The 15,000-nt window shown below is 35.7% G+C and overlaps 1 protein-coding gene across 1 annotated transcript in view; it reads left to right on the forward strand.

Annotated features, from left to right (window-relative positions):
- Positions 1-15,000, forward strand: part of LOC144974231 (uncharacterized) — a 19,487-nt gene that overhangs the window by 892 nt on the left and 3,595 nt on the right. Inside the window, exons 2-4 of the mRNA XM_078917148.1 lie at positions 6,235-6,278; positions 9,822-9,938; positions 11,153-11,212. Coding sequence (XP_078773274.1) covers positions 6,235-6,278; positions 9,822-9,938; positions 11,153-11,212 — 221 coding nt within the window. The remainder of the gene's footprint in view (positions 1-6,234; positions 6,279-9,821; positions 9,939-11,152; positions 11,213-15,000) is intronic.

A 15,000-nucleotide genomic window follows, 5' to 3' on the forward strand; every position in this document is an offset into this window, starting at 1 on the left:
TATATAAGCCACTTCTTGCATTTATTTTTATTTAATCATCTCTTTCAGTAAAGTATTCTTTCCAAATCGAAAAATTAGGAAGGACTGATTTTTTTTTTTAGGGTTTTTTTTGTTGTTTTGTTTTTGTTTTGTTTTTGTTTGGTTTTTATTGGTATTTTCTTTCTGACACCGACTTATACTTATAGGCAGGTCTGACATCTGACGCATGGGCCTAGTTTAACATTGTTGTAATGGACAATATTTTGTGTCATTTTTTTTTTTGGAGATTCCCATTACAACAATGAGCCCATAAGGAATTGGATAATCAGACCTGCAAATAAATGCACGCCGGCTAGCACCGTTTCATACACACTTGTGTGTGTATTTATCATTTTCAAAGATCTTTGCGTCATATTTTAATATTCATAAATTTATGAATATTCATACTATGCTTCTTTGTTAACCAAGTAAAATTATGTTCAACTGTTTTACAATAATATTGTTTCGAGTATTCGCTCTCATCACGAAGCGAAATTGGAAGTATATTGTTGTCTTTTTTTTTTTTTTTTTTTTTTGGTACGTTTTCGGATTCGCGGTTACGGTGGTTCATAATTACATAAAAGGTGTTTGTTCCGGTCCTACTAATTGCCGTCCGGAGCTGTCCGGCGGCCCAGGATAGCCGTCTGAAGGTAAGCATTCTCAAGCCATCCGGAGGCCCTCAGACCGGTAGGAAACTTTCCAGAAGTCGTCCGCCTTCCGAAAGCTCCTCGTCCTGCACCGGACGGCTCTGGACGGCACTTAGTAATACTAATTGCCGTCCGGCGGCCCGGAAGCCGTCCGGAGGTCATCTAAAGCATTCTCAAGCTTCGAGAAGTCGTCCGAAAGGGAGGCCTTCCGAAAGCTCCTCGTTCTGCTCCGGACGGCTCTGGACGGCACTTAGTAATACTAATTGCCGTCCGGAGCCGTCCGGCGGTCCGGAAGCCGTCCGGAGGTCATCTAAAGCATTCTCAAGCTTCGAGAAGTCGTCCGAAAGGGAGGCCTTCCGAAAGCTCCTCGTTCTGCTCCGGACGCCAATTAGTAATACTACTTCCAGTTCGGGGCACAACGAGGAGCTTTTGGAAGGCGGACGACTTCTGGAAAGTTTCGTACAGGTCTGAGGGCCTCTGAGAGCCTCCGGATAGCTTGCAAATGCTTTAGATGACCTCCGGACGGCTTTACTTGGCCGCCGGACGGCTTCGGACGGCAGTTAGTAGGACCCCTTCCAATATCAGATTCAGTATTTTCTCACCGGGATATCCGGACCACAGAGGTCTACATCTCATCTAGATTTGTACCGTTCCAGAGTGAAAAATCATGTGTCATTCACTTTGTCGATCTCATTTTATAATGTTACGACATTGTCATTGTTATCAGTGTATATTCTCACAAATATCCATGGCATTATTTTAAAAATATGTTTAATCCAAAAATAGCAACTTAGATTACTAACAACTCGTTTTAGTATGTGTATTTGCCTCGGATTGTATGCAAAGCCTACCTATCTTTTGTTTACACAACAATATTTGACACCCGCTGTAGCAACAGCTGCAGTGTTTTGGTCTCGTGGTATTAACTGGCGTTGGTAAATTCACAATGTTGTGTGTTTTTCGTTGTATTATGTTTAGGGAATGAGATTAGCGGAAGAGTAGCGTCCCTTGATTGGACGTCATCTTACAGAGAGAACGTCAACATGGTTTTGCGCATGCGTCTCTCTCGTTCTCGCTTTCGGTGAAGTGTCTCATGCCGCTTTCACCGGAAGCGAGGACGAGAGACGCATGCGCAAAACCAATGACGTTCTCTCTCTAATAACTTCTCCGCCGGTGACGTCCAATCAAGGACGCTACTCTTCCGCTAATCTCATTCCCTATTAAATCTACACCATCACCTCAATAGAATCAGTTTTTCTTTGCTTCATCTGTCATGTTTCAATTCAATAGGTCTATAATAAACTGACCTAAGGGCACAGCAGGGAAACTATCATCTAAACCCCGAAATTGTGAAATATTTTTGATAAAATTAAGACGTTTATTGACTATTAAGTTGAACAAAATTTTGATTAAATTGATCCTGCTTTTTGTTAACTGAACTGTCATTTTCATTTCCATTTTAAGCAAAGAATCATCTAGTCGTTGATCAATTCTCCAAATCCATACAGAAATGTGTAAAAAATTATGTATTGATCAAAGTACGTAATTACTCTTCCATCTGTATTATTCAGTTTTAAACATTTTGTGAAAATAACTGGTAGATATTCTATTCCCCTTGCTCGTGTGATGATTCAACAGTGTCCTTTTTCAACAACCCAAATCAATTGCTTACTTTTCATAATCATTGTTTCATCAACTCGATTCCTCTCTATCTACATAATACTTTGGTTCACACTAGATTGATATTACAGGGGAGATCATCGGTACGATTAAATCTAGAAGCTTATAATAGGAACTGGAGTGAGAAGCGGTGGCGTCAAGCGTGCCACGCAAGGAACCATCGCCACCATGCCCAGTGTGCTAGGACTTCATTCTATAGATGTCGCTGCCAGTGTGGCATGATAAGGCTATTTTGCTTTGGGGCAAGAAGCTTAAGGATTAAATAGATTTTCTTTGCTTTAGATTATCGTTCTTTGTTTCCCAATAATGTCTCCAGTTATTCTGTTTTTCATGTTTATGTTTATTTGACTAGCACTCGTCGATGTAAATTGAGTTTATTATTCACTTCACAAAAAATGACAGAGAATACATGTCTTATCGGAAGGAGTTTTTTATTTTCCATTAATAATGAGATTGGAGTTACCTTTTGCTCTTTCTTCTTTACCCCTACTGTTTATCATCACCGCCTCTGTCCATTTCTTGTGACCATCCAAATCGACACGCTTATGAGTTGACGGAGAAAGGGTTTAATAATATCTAGGATTGAACAAAACTCATAATGACAACTCATAGAAAACGGCAAACTACAACACAGAGATACCAGTACATTAAGTGTGGGTCTTTTGAATAATATCTCAGTCACTGATCAAAGAATGGGCATGATCTATATTACCTTTCCATGTGCTCGAGGTCATTGGTCACATTGCAAAATGTGCTCAAAATGACCCACATAGTGAAAAGTGTTCATTGCTTTTGAATATCTAATACCACGATTGGTTGTTTTGTTCAGCTTAACACATGTGTATGTTTACAATTTTCATAAGCAATGCAGCGTGTTTACATTTGTTAAGAATTATCCAATCGTTGTACAGCAACAAAGCATGTGATTGATGTCTGGGTTGAACGAAAACCCGAATGCCGATCGCTCCCATTGAAGGAAATATCAAACACATTCAATCATTGATTTGACTTCCTTATCTAGATTTCTTTCTCGCTTTCTTTTCTGATTAGATCACTTGGTTCATGCAATGGCTCTCACTGGAGTCCTTAATGCAGAAGGAAACAGTCATATGTATAAAATTAGTTTTGATATAACCATCTCTCTCCTCGCCCCCCCCCCCCTTAAATAAATCATCTCTTTATCATCTACTGTTATAGTTTGTATTTTGTAAGCAGTTGAGTTTAGTGTTTCTCATTAGGGATCATCTTCTTTGGTGTGGATGGGTTAATTCACTAATCTCACTCTGATCACATTTATTATAGTGTTCTCTGCAATCTGTTTCTATTGAACCATTAATTATTGTTTTACTTCTGTGCTTTATTTAAATCAGTCATCTTACTTTTACTTCTCTGCCCTGTTTGAACCAGTTGTCATTGTTTTACCTCTCTGCCCTGTTTGAACCAGTTGTCTTTGTTTTACCTCTCTGCCCTGTTTGAACCAGTTGTCTTTGTTTTACCTCTCTGCCCTGTTTGAACCAGTTGTCTTTGTTTTACTTCTCTGCCCTGTTTGAACCATCATTTTTGTTTTACTTCCGCGCCCTGTTTGAACCAGTTATCTTTGTTTTTCTTCTGCGCCCTGTTTGAACCAGTCATCTTTGTTTTACTTCTGTGTCGTCTTTGAACGAATATTGAATTCCTATTTCACCTCTGTGTTTTATTTAAATCAGTCATTTGTGTTTTTTCTTCTAGGCCCTGTTTGAACTAGTAATGTTTTACTTCTGTGCCCTATTTGAAAAAAAGTCATCCTTGTTTTACTTCTGTGCCCTGTATGAACCACTCATCCTTGTTTTATATTTTCTGGGTTCTTTTAATTGTAAATCTGTATTTTTTAAAAATACATCTCTTTCCTTATTCCTGGCGTTGAAATTACCTACGTAAATAAATTGTCACAAACCTGTAAATTCCTAAAAAAGCAAAGAACCAAATAATAATGGACTGTGAATGGCAGTATCTTAGTTATTCCACCCTCCCCATTTATATTAAAAAATATATAAACTGTCTGATAGAGCTTTTACATTAACGGTCTGATAGAGCGTTTATATTATAAACTGTCTGATAGAGCTTTTATATAAACTGTCTGGTCGAGCTTATACATAAACTGTCTGATAGAGCTTTTATATAAACTGTCTGGTCGAGCTTATACATAAACTGTCTGATAGAGCTTTTACATTAACGGTCTGATAGAGCGTTTATATTATAAACTGTCTGGTCGAGCTTATACATAAACTGTCTGATAGAGCTTTTATATAAACTGTCTGATAGAGCTTTTACATAAACTGTCTGGTCGAGCTTTTACATAAACTGTCTGATAGAGCTTTTATATAAACTGTCTGATAGAGCTTTTACATAAACTGTCTGGTCGAGCTTTTACATAAACTGTCTGATAGAGCTTTTATATAAACTGTCTGATAGAGCTTTTATATAAACTGTCTGATAGAGCTTTTATATAAACTGTCTGATAGAGCTTTTATATAAACTGTCTGATAGAGCTTTTACATAAACTATCTGGTCGAGCTTTTATATTATAAACTGTCTGATAGAGCTTTTATATAAACTGTCTGGTCGAGCTTTTATACAAACTGTCTGATAGAGCTTTTATATAAACTGTCTGATAGAGCTTTTACATAAACTGTCTGGTCGAGCTTTTACATAAACTGTCTGATAGAGCTTTTATATAAACTGTCTGATAGAGCTTTTATATAAACTGTCTGGTCGAGCTTATATAAACTGTCTGATAGAGCTTTTATATAAACTGTCTGATAGAGCTTTTATATAAACTGTCTGATAGAGCTTTTATATAAACTGTCTGATAGATCTTTTACATAAACTGTCTGGTCGAGCTTTTATATTATAAACTGTCTGATAGAGCTTTTATATAAACTGTCTGGTCGAGCTTTTATATAAACTGTCTGATAGAGCTTTTATATAAACTGTCTGATAGAGCTTTTATATAAACTGTCTGATAGAGCTTTTACATAAACTGTCTGGTCGAGCTTTTACATAAACTGTCTGGTCGAGCTTTTATATAAACTGTCTGATAGAGCTTTTATATAAACTGTCTGATAGAGCTTTTACATAAAATGTCTGGTAGAGCTTTTATATTATAAACTGTCTGATAGAGCTTTTATATAAACTGTCTGGTCGAGCTTATATAAACTGTCTGATAGAGCTTTTATATAAACTGTCTGATAGAGCTTTTATATAAACTGTCTGATAGAGCTTTTATATAAACTGTCTGATAGAGCTTTTACATAAACTGTCTGGTCGAGCTTTTATATTATAAACTGTCTGATAGAGCTTTTATATAAACTGTCTGATAGAGCTTTTACATAAACTGTCTGGTCGAGCTTTTACATAAACTGTCTGGTCGAGCTTTTATATAAACTGTCTGATAGAGCTTTTACATAAACTGTCTGGTAGAGCTTTTACATAAACTGTCTGGTCGAGCTTTTACATAAACTGTCTGGTCGAGCTTTTATATAAACTGTCTGATAGAGCTTTTACATAAACTGTCTGATAGAGCTTTTACATAAACTGTCTGGTCGAGCTTTTACATAAACTGTCTGGTCGAGCTTTTATATAAACTGTCTGGTAGAGCTTTTACATAAACTGTCTGATAGAGCTTTTATATTATAAACTGTCTGATAGAGCTTTTATATAAACTGTCTGATAGATCATTTATATTATAAACTGTCTGATAAAGATTTTATATAAACTGTCTGGTAGAGCTTTTAGATAAACTGTCTGATAGAGATTTGAAATGAAGAACATGGCTTGGGTTCACGTGTAAGCCATTTTCATTTTTAAAATCCGATCTTAAGTTACTGATCTTATTTTGCATTTCTTACAGAAATTGCCTTTGCCGTGTTAATTTTCTGCTTCATACAAGTGCAATATCAATTAGAAGTAAAATAACTCTACAAGGCATTCCATTCATTTATTCATTCAGCCTTTTTCTTCTTCTTCTCCTTCTCTTCTTCTTCTTCTTCTTCTTCTTCTTCTTCTTCTTCTTCTTCTTCTTCTTCTTCTTCTTCTTCTTCTTCTCCTTCTCTTCTTCTTCTTCTTCTTCTTCTTCTTCTTCTTCTTCTTCTTCTTCTTCTTCTTCTTCTTCTTCTTCTTCTTCTTCTTCTTCTCTCTTCTCTTCTCTTCTCTTCTTCTTCTTCTTCTTCTTCTTCTTCTTCTTCTTCTTCTTCTTCTTCTTCTTCTTCTTCTCTTCTTCTTCTTCTTCTTATTATTATTATTATTATTATTATTATTATTATTATTATTATTATTATTATTATTATTATTATTATTATTATTATTATTAATTAAATGTATGATTAGTAGCGACTTGACAATGTTGAAAGAAAAGTATTCACAAATGGAAATGAATTCAAAGACAACGCAATTAAAGGAATGATAATCTAATATTAGAAAGTAAACTTTTTCTAAGCCTACCGAAGTAAAGAATGGAGTGAGATGAAATCCGTTCTCATATTTCCATTACAACAAAAATCAGAAAAATCATCATCATCGTCATCATTATCATTTCAGGTTGCGAAATTCAGGTGTTCTTCTCCTAGCAGTGATTTAAAAAGGATTTCAATTAACAAACCCTTGACAACACCACTGATCTCATTTTAATGATGTCAACAATAGCCCTAACAGGTTACAATTATGTTAGTGGAATGGGGAATGATAAGTAAGCAAATAAGGGCATGAGAAAAATACATTTTATAAATAGATAATATCATTATTGCGCACAAGCTATTGTATATTTGTAAAATGTAAATTCGTGTTAATAGAAAGACGTGCATACCTATACAATTGTATATTGTATATAAAACATGAATTACCAATTTCCATTATATAATAGGTTGGCGGCTAGTTACCGTCCAATCGAAAACACCAGATTAATTATTATTCACTTCAGAAATTTATTTTAATTGCCATTAATTAATCACAACACGCTTAAATTCCACAGCTATGAGAATGATGTAAGTGATACGTGGCCTCGCTCACACAGGATATTCCACTTAAATATGATATGAAGTTCTGATGATAACAGCCTGGCTAGGTCTGGTGCCAAATGAAAGAAAGAACGAAAAGGCTTACACACCTCCCTTTTAATTGAAAATGATCGGAATTCGGGTCTATGGCGGGGGCCAATTAGGTTGATGAATTCTAGATACTAGATACGAAAAGGCTTACACACCTCCCTTTTAATTGAAAATGATCGGAATTCGGGTCTATGGCGGGGACCAATGAGGTTGATGAATTCTAGATGCTAGATATGAAAAGGCTTACACATCTCCCTTTTAATTGAAAATGATCGAAATTCGGGTCTATGGTGGGGACCAATCAGGTTGATGAATTCTAGATACTAGATACGAAAAGGCTTACACACCTCCCTTTTAATTGAAAATGATCGGAATTCGGGTCTATGGCGGGGACCAATGAGGTTGATGAATTCTAGATACTTGATACGAAAAGGCTTACACACCTCCCTTTTAATTGAAAATGATCGGAATTCGGGTCTAAGGCGGGGACCAATGAGGTTGATGACTTCTAGATACTAGATACGAAAAGGCTTACACACCTCCCTTTTAATTGAAAATGATCGGAATTCGGGTCTATGGCGGGGACCAATGAGGTTGATGAATTCCTGATACTAGATACGAAAAGACTTACACACCTCCCTTTTAATTGAAAATGATGGGAATTCGGGTCTATGGCGGGGACCAATGAGGTTGACGAATTCTAGATACTAGATACGAAAAGGTTTACACACCTCCCTTTTAATTGAAAATGATCGGAATTCGGGTCTATGGCGGGGACCAATTAGGTTGATGAATTCTAGATACTAGATACGAAAAGGCTTACACACCTCCCTTTTAATTGAAAATGATCGGAATTCGGGTCTATGGTGGGGACCAATTAGGTTGATGAATTCTAGATACTAGATACGAAAAGGCTTACACACCTCCCTTTTAATTGAAAATGATCGGAATTCGGTTCTATGGCGGGGACCAATGAGGTTGATGAATTCTAGATACTAGATACGAAAAGGCTTACACACCTCCCTTTTAATTGATAATGATCGGAATTCGGGTCTATGGTGGGGACCAATCAGGTTGATGAATTCTAGATACTAGATACGAAAAGGCTTACACACCTCCCTTTTAATTGAAAATGATCGGAATTCGGGTCTATGGCGGGGACCAATTAGGTTGATGAATTCTTGATACGAGATTTTGACTGGCCATTAGGCGGAGCCTATGACATCCCTCGTTTTTAGACATAAGAGCTTTTTGATTGGTCAATTCAGATGAGATATTCACACAGTCATAAATGTGGTAATCTTAGGTAGAATTGAATTGTGGGGTTGTACTGGCATCATAAACGTAGTTCAAGCGTGCCGGCAGTGTTATACGGCGGCGCCTGCTCTTTAATCTCGGTAACACCATAGCGGAGCAATAAATCCGAAGCTAGGACATCGTATACGTCTATGGTGTCCGAGATCCAAAAGCATCTGGCTAACTTTTTGTGGATCGCCTTGTCTGTGATTAATGCAGCGTTATAAAATATTACAAGTCTGCTTGCCTCTAATTTAGGCAGGGTTATAGAATTATGTTGGTGGTGCTGTGAAAATGGTATGTGTGATTTTGGAATCACTACAGCTACTACGAGCACATAATGTATATTTTATTTTTTAAATATTCAAAGTGAACAGCTGAATGACGCCGATTCAGTTGTGTATTGATCTATCTATATTAGAATTTTTTTTTCCAAATTGACATTTCCAAGATTCCAGTACTATAGCGTTCATTCATCTCAGGTAATGTTCACCCCAAGATTGCCTAAGGAAAATTTAGGGTCAAGGAATGCTTAATTTTCTCATTGGATCATACAGTATTGTTAAAGACTAAAATTATTTAACAATTATATGTCTCTCTCCCATATAAGTATTTAGATGCTTTTTTCAGTTTTAAAAAAAATTATTAGCATGATGTAATATATTTTATCTTTTTGCTGTTGGCTGTTACCAACTCCGATTTATACTTTTTCTCTCTCAATAAATAATGCTTTTTCTGTTTGAAACTTATGAATTACTTCATGTAAAGAATTTACAGGTATATCAGAAGCAGTTTATGAAATATGCTCGATTATTTGCTAGATTGTAGTATTTTGGTCACAGTTCGGATATAAGCCATCTAACGGTTTCTCGACACAACGTTGGTCATAACTTTTTAAACAGATGATTGACTTTTCTATGCTAAATTAGTATCCATATCTCTTTTTAGAAATATCTAGCAAGATATGTTTAATGGGTCAGAGACAAAGTCCGCTCTCTAATCATATAAGCTTAGAGTTTCCATGATTTTATTTCTCATTATTATAACATTAATCTTTTCTTGTCACGTTTGCTTTACTCTGATGCCACACCTTCTTAAGACGTCGTGTCACATAATATGTAGAAGGAACGAAAAGCAGGTAACAAACCATTCAACTGCAACTCCAGGAGCCATTCCTGGCATTCTTAAGAGTATTCTTCAAGCTATGAAAAACAAGGCAAGTATTCCTTTAACTAATAGCATTCTTAAGAGTATTCTTCAAGCTATTAAAAACAAGGCAAGTATTCCTTTAACTAATAGCATTCTTAAGAGTATTCTTCAAGCTATGAAAAACAAGGCAAGTATTCCTTTAACTAATAGCATTCTTAAGAGTATTCTTCAAGCTATGAAAAACAAGGCAAGTATTCCTTTAACTAATAGCATTCTTAAGAGTATTCTTCAAGCTATTAAAAACAAGGCAAGTATTCCTTTAACTAATAGCATTCTTAAGAGTATTCTTCAAGCTATGAAAAACAAGGCAAGTATTCCTTTAACTAATAGCATTCTTAAGAATATTCTTCAAGCTATGAAAAACAAGGCAAGTATTCCTTTAACTAATAGCATTCTTAAGAGTATTCTTCAAGCTATTAAAAACAAGGCAAGTATTCCTTTAACTAACTCTAAGAGAAAAAAGATAAACTAGTTCCTTAGATTTTCCCTACTAGGAAAAACAAAAACCCTTAAACCCGTAGGAACTTTACTAAGACCTATAACTAACCTTATTAGAAAAATAAAATCCTCGGACCTCGACCTAAACCTTGTATTAAAAAAACCCATAGTACTGCTCTGCACTCACTCTCAATACTTCAACGACAATGGCAGCGGACTACCAAAATAATGGTTATTATATTAGGAAATTTTATACTTTTACCACTCAATCAATGTGTGTTTTACAACTTTTAAAATGCTACTAAAAATTGACAAATTGAATAAATAATTGTCTGACAAAAGAGCCAGGGTTAGAATAACAATATATAGTGAAACTACCGAAAATTCAATTGGATTCAATAATCTGATGTCACGTCGCCCAGCAACGGCGGCCATCGTGGTTCTAAACAAAGAAAATCGGTACATTTTCTTTTCATAAATCTTGTGATCAGAATGTGTAAAAGTCAAAACATGATCAGATTTATAATGGGTTTTTTTTCTATCTGAATACGGTTTTATGCTCGTCAGAGCAATATTTCATAAGGGCGTCACCATTGTTCAGAAAGTTTAGAGCCAGTTACTAAGTTACCATACGTCGTTAAGAGGGAAGTGATGTTACGACTGTTGAAGCGTATTGCTGTTTATTGTTATCTTTTGTTTGGCTTGATTTTTATTTCAATCGTTGAATACTTGGAATTATTATTGTAATGTGGAGTACAATTTCTTTTTTTTTAATATCCTCAGACTTTGAAACCAAGTCCTAGTTCGAAAAATTGTGATAAGTGTATAAAGGAATACAAATGTGTAAGTATTTACCTAATAAACAACTGACGATGAATTGAATCTACTAGTTTCTTTCTAAAGAAATCATGAAAAATTGCAAGGTCTCCATATAGAATAAAGGTCTTAAATCTGATATATTAAACCGTTTCAGCATCAGAATCAAATTCTTAGCTGGGAATCTTATGTATTTATTAATACACCCCTTTATGTGTTTACGCATTTGCATTTTCCTCATACTCCTCTTCTTCTCTTTCACTGCCTCCTTCTTCTCCTCCTCCTCCTCCTCCTCCTCCTCCTCCTCCTCCTCTCTCTTTTCTCTTCTTCTTCTTTTCTTCTTCTTCTTCTTCTTCTTCTTCTTCTTCTTCTTCTTCTTCTTCTTCTTCTTCTTCTTTTCTTACTTCTCCTCCTCTTCCTCATTTTATTTCCCCTCCCTGTTTTTTTCTCATCCTACTTTTTTCCTCTTTCCTGTCCTTATCCTCCTTTTTCGGCTCCTCCTCCTTCATCTTAATCATAATCATCATCGTCGTCATCATCATCATCATCATCATCATCATCATCATCATCATCATCATTACCACCAATTCCTTTTTCTTCTTCTTCTACTTCTTCTTCTTCTTCTTCTTCTTCTTCTTCTTCTTCTTCTTCTTCTTCTTCTTCTTCTTCTTCTTCTTCTTCCCCTTTTTCTTTATCTTTATATTCATCTATAGTTGATGGATCTACAGATCCTCGCATGGGTCACCATTGGTTCAATGAGTTTCCATGAGCCCGAAGGCACAATGTTTCTCTGGGACTCAAGAAAAAATAGAAAACGTCAGATAGCCTTATCAGAAATCCACATCAAGTGCGGACTTCCTTTTCTACCATGGAAACGTGCTAGTATACGCCAGCATTGCTCAAAGCAGATATATTGCCCAAAAAGAGTCTTATAACTGTCGCATGAGATCAGCATTTTGGAATCTGATCGTATAGATCTGGTTCTGATTTATACGAACTGATTCTCCTCCTCCTTCTCCTCCTCCAGATATATATTGACAGCAAGAAATTAAACTACTTGCAGATGACTAACCTACATCGTAAGAGGTTGCATAATATCCCAATAGCATCGGAATTGATTAAAATATGGTAATCTTCCACACAAAAAAGTCTGACTCCCCTTTTGTTTATCTATTAAGATATTGATTATGTAGACTTTCAGCTGAGATAGAACCTAATGTTTGTGATTCCAGTTTGTAAAGCTGAAAATGACCACTCTGAATCTTTGAATACCCACACGCAGTCTAATGGACAAGATTGTCAACAAGCGTCTGCCATTTTAGTTCTATTTGGAACACAGAGACTGTCAGACTTCATGTACGGCTTTAGGAAAGACTCGTGAAACATTGATAACTTTGTTCTACTGAGGACTTTAATTCGTGATATCTTTGCCTGCAAATTATAGCAATGTTCATTGACCTCAAAAGGTATTTCAACACAATTTAGAAATTTGAAGTCTTCAAGACCTTCACGAGTTTGGGTATTAAATAAACTTTCCTATTTTGTCTGAGCTTTTGTGAACAACTTGCCTTTCCGGGTAAAAGTAAGAATGACTCATTCTTTTTAAATCATTCAATCAGAAAGAGGGAGTTCCTTAGTCGAGCGTCTACTGCCTTCGTTTTTATTTTATTACAATTGACTTAATCATGAATGATACATAGCTTCTTATATCTTGATAACTTTTTATGAAACAAACTATTGAAGCACAGTAAGGGTGGACGCATTTAGGGACAAATAGAACACTACTGAAGCAATTTATCAGAATGGGCAATGATTCTCTTTTTCCTCATCAAACTGACCGAATATCATTGACTTATCAAAGCACCAATATGTTGAGAGATCAGCTGTTGATCATTGAAATGGCCTAGGTTTGAGTCCCTGATCTAGTCATTTAATCCGCTGAAGATTTTAAACGTTTTGCTGGGATATGACGTACTGCAAACATTATAGATTAGAATCTTAATAGAAAAACTATGAATATAATCAAAGATTTCATTACTCATTAATGTTCTGTACGCATAATATAAACTATGACTACAGGTTGAGATTAACATCAAGAAGCTAGCAGCGGGTGTAACTTTAATGACCAAAAGCATCGCTTACAGCCAATAAACAAACAAAGAGTTTTATGTTAAACAGTTTGACACTGATTTGGCAAAGAGACTATCGTAACTCTTACTTACGATACATAAATTTGAAGGGAAAAGTAAAAACTGGCTGTAAGACTATCTTAAGTCAAGTTACGATAGTCTTATTTCCACAATAAATGTATAACTCTTTAGCTAAAAGATATTTCTTCAAATTTGAATATATTTTTTTTATGCTTATAATGCGACAAGGTGCGCAGTATTTCAACGCACAACATATCTCTCAGTGCAAAACTAACGTAACTCAACTTACGATAGTTTTTCACCCTACCCTTGATATATAATATATATATATATATATATATATATATATATATATATATATATATATATATATATATATATATATATATAGTGTTAGTGGGTACTTGTAGGTACGAGAGTGCTCGATAATTTAGGTTAGAGCATATAAAAATAAATTAGCATTTATCCGTAGAATGGTCTCTCGAATGAAAGACCAGTCTACGGACAAATGGCAACTGAGGAAATGAAGGACATTGAAACGTTCGTTTTGGCTTAAAAGTACGTGAGTGAATTTATATATATATATATATATATATATATATATATATATATATATATATAATATGGCTGCGCAGTCTCTATGGACGCGTGTCGTGAATGTGTGCGTCACTTCGAGTTTGTCAGTCTGTTTCTATTATCTAGTTAGTAATCTGCCTCTATAAATCTCTGTCTAGTGCAAGTGTTCTTAGCGTGTTAATGTGCTGAAGCAGTTGGGTGTTTTCTTGTCTTATTGAAATCAGTTCTTCGGTTTTTGTCTCTAAATGTATTTGATATTTTTTGAAATCTTGATTCAATGTTGTTGGAAGTGAAGTTGGCGTACGCCCTCTGTATGTGGCTCCTTGTTTGAAGTAATCATTCATTGAGGTTTGTGCTGGAATATTTTCATCTCGCCGGAGCATGTGTCCGAACAGTTTCCATCTTTGTTTCTTTATATGCGTACTGACTGGTTGTACTCTACATCCTCATTAATGATATTGTCTGGCCAATGTACCCCAATAACTCAAGAATTTTTGCTAACCCATTTGCACTCAGCAGTGATTGCGGAAAGTACTTTGCGATAGACTAGCTTCCAAAGGGTTGCACGCAATTGCTATTGTCCGTTTCACGCTAAAGAAACCGGGAACTAAATATGAATCTTTCTTTAATGTCCACATTTACTCATAAAGATATTGACATGATTTTGAACATTATGTTGAAAATTCAGCAGTGGTCTAGACACTCTGTAAATAAATCTATAGTGGGTGCAGATGGAACTTCCTGCGGTAAATCTTTCCAACCTGTGATGGTTCTGGGAGTCAAATGAGAATTCTCTGTGGTTTTTGGTGTATGGCAGGTGAATGAAACGGTCCATGTGGGAAGTCCTAGATGTTCGGTGTTTGGAATTCAGGATTTGAAATAGCCACCAGGTCGTATTTTATCTTATGCATCATGGCCAGGTGTGCTTTTCCCCACTAGTTTGGAGCGACTTCCTTTCTAGTTGATTAATCATGTTGCTCACACTTGATGTTTTCTCATAATTTCCTGTAACAAATAGAGCAGCTCGTCTGTGTATTGCCTATTGTTTATTAACAATGTGTTTTGTGTGGGCGTCCCAAACAGTGCATG

The sequence above is a fragment of the Berghia stephanieae genome, chromosome 5 (assembly GCF_034508935.2).
Source record: "Berghia stephanieae isolate SIO BIC M18660-M18661 chromosome 5, UCSD_Bste_1.3, whole genome shotgun sequence".
Classification (NCBI taxonomy): domain Eukaryota; kingdom Metazoa; phylum Mollusca; class Gastropoda; order Nudibranchia; family Aeolidiidae; genus Berghia; species Berghia stephanieae.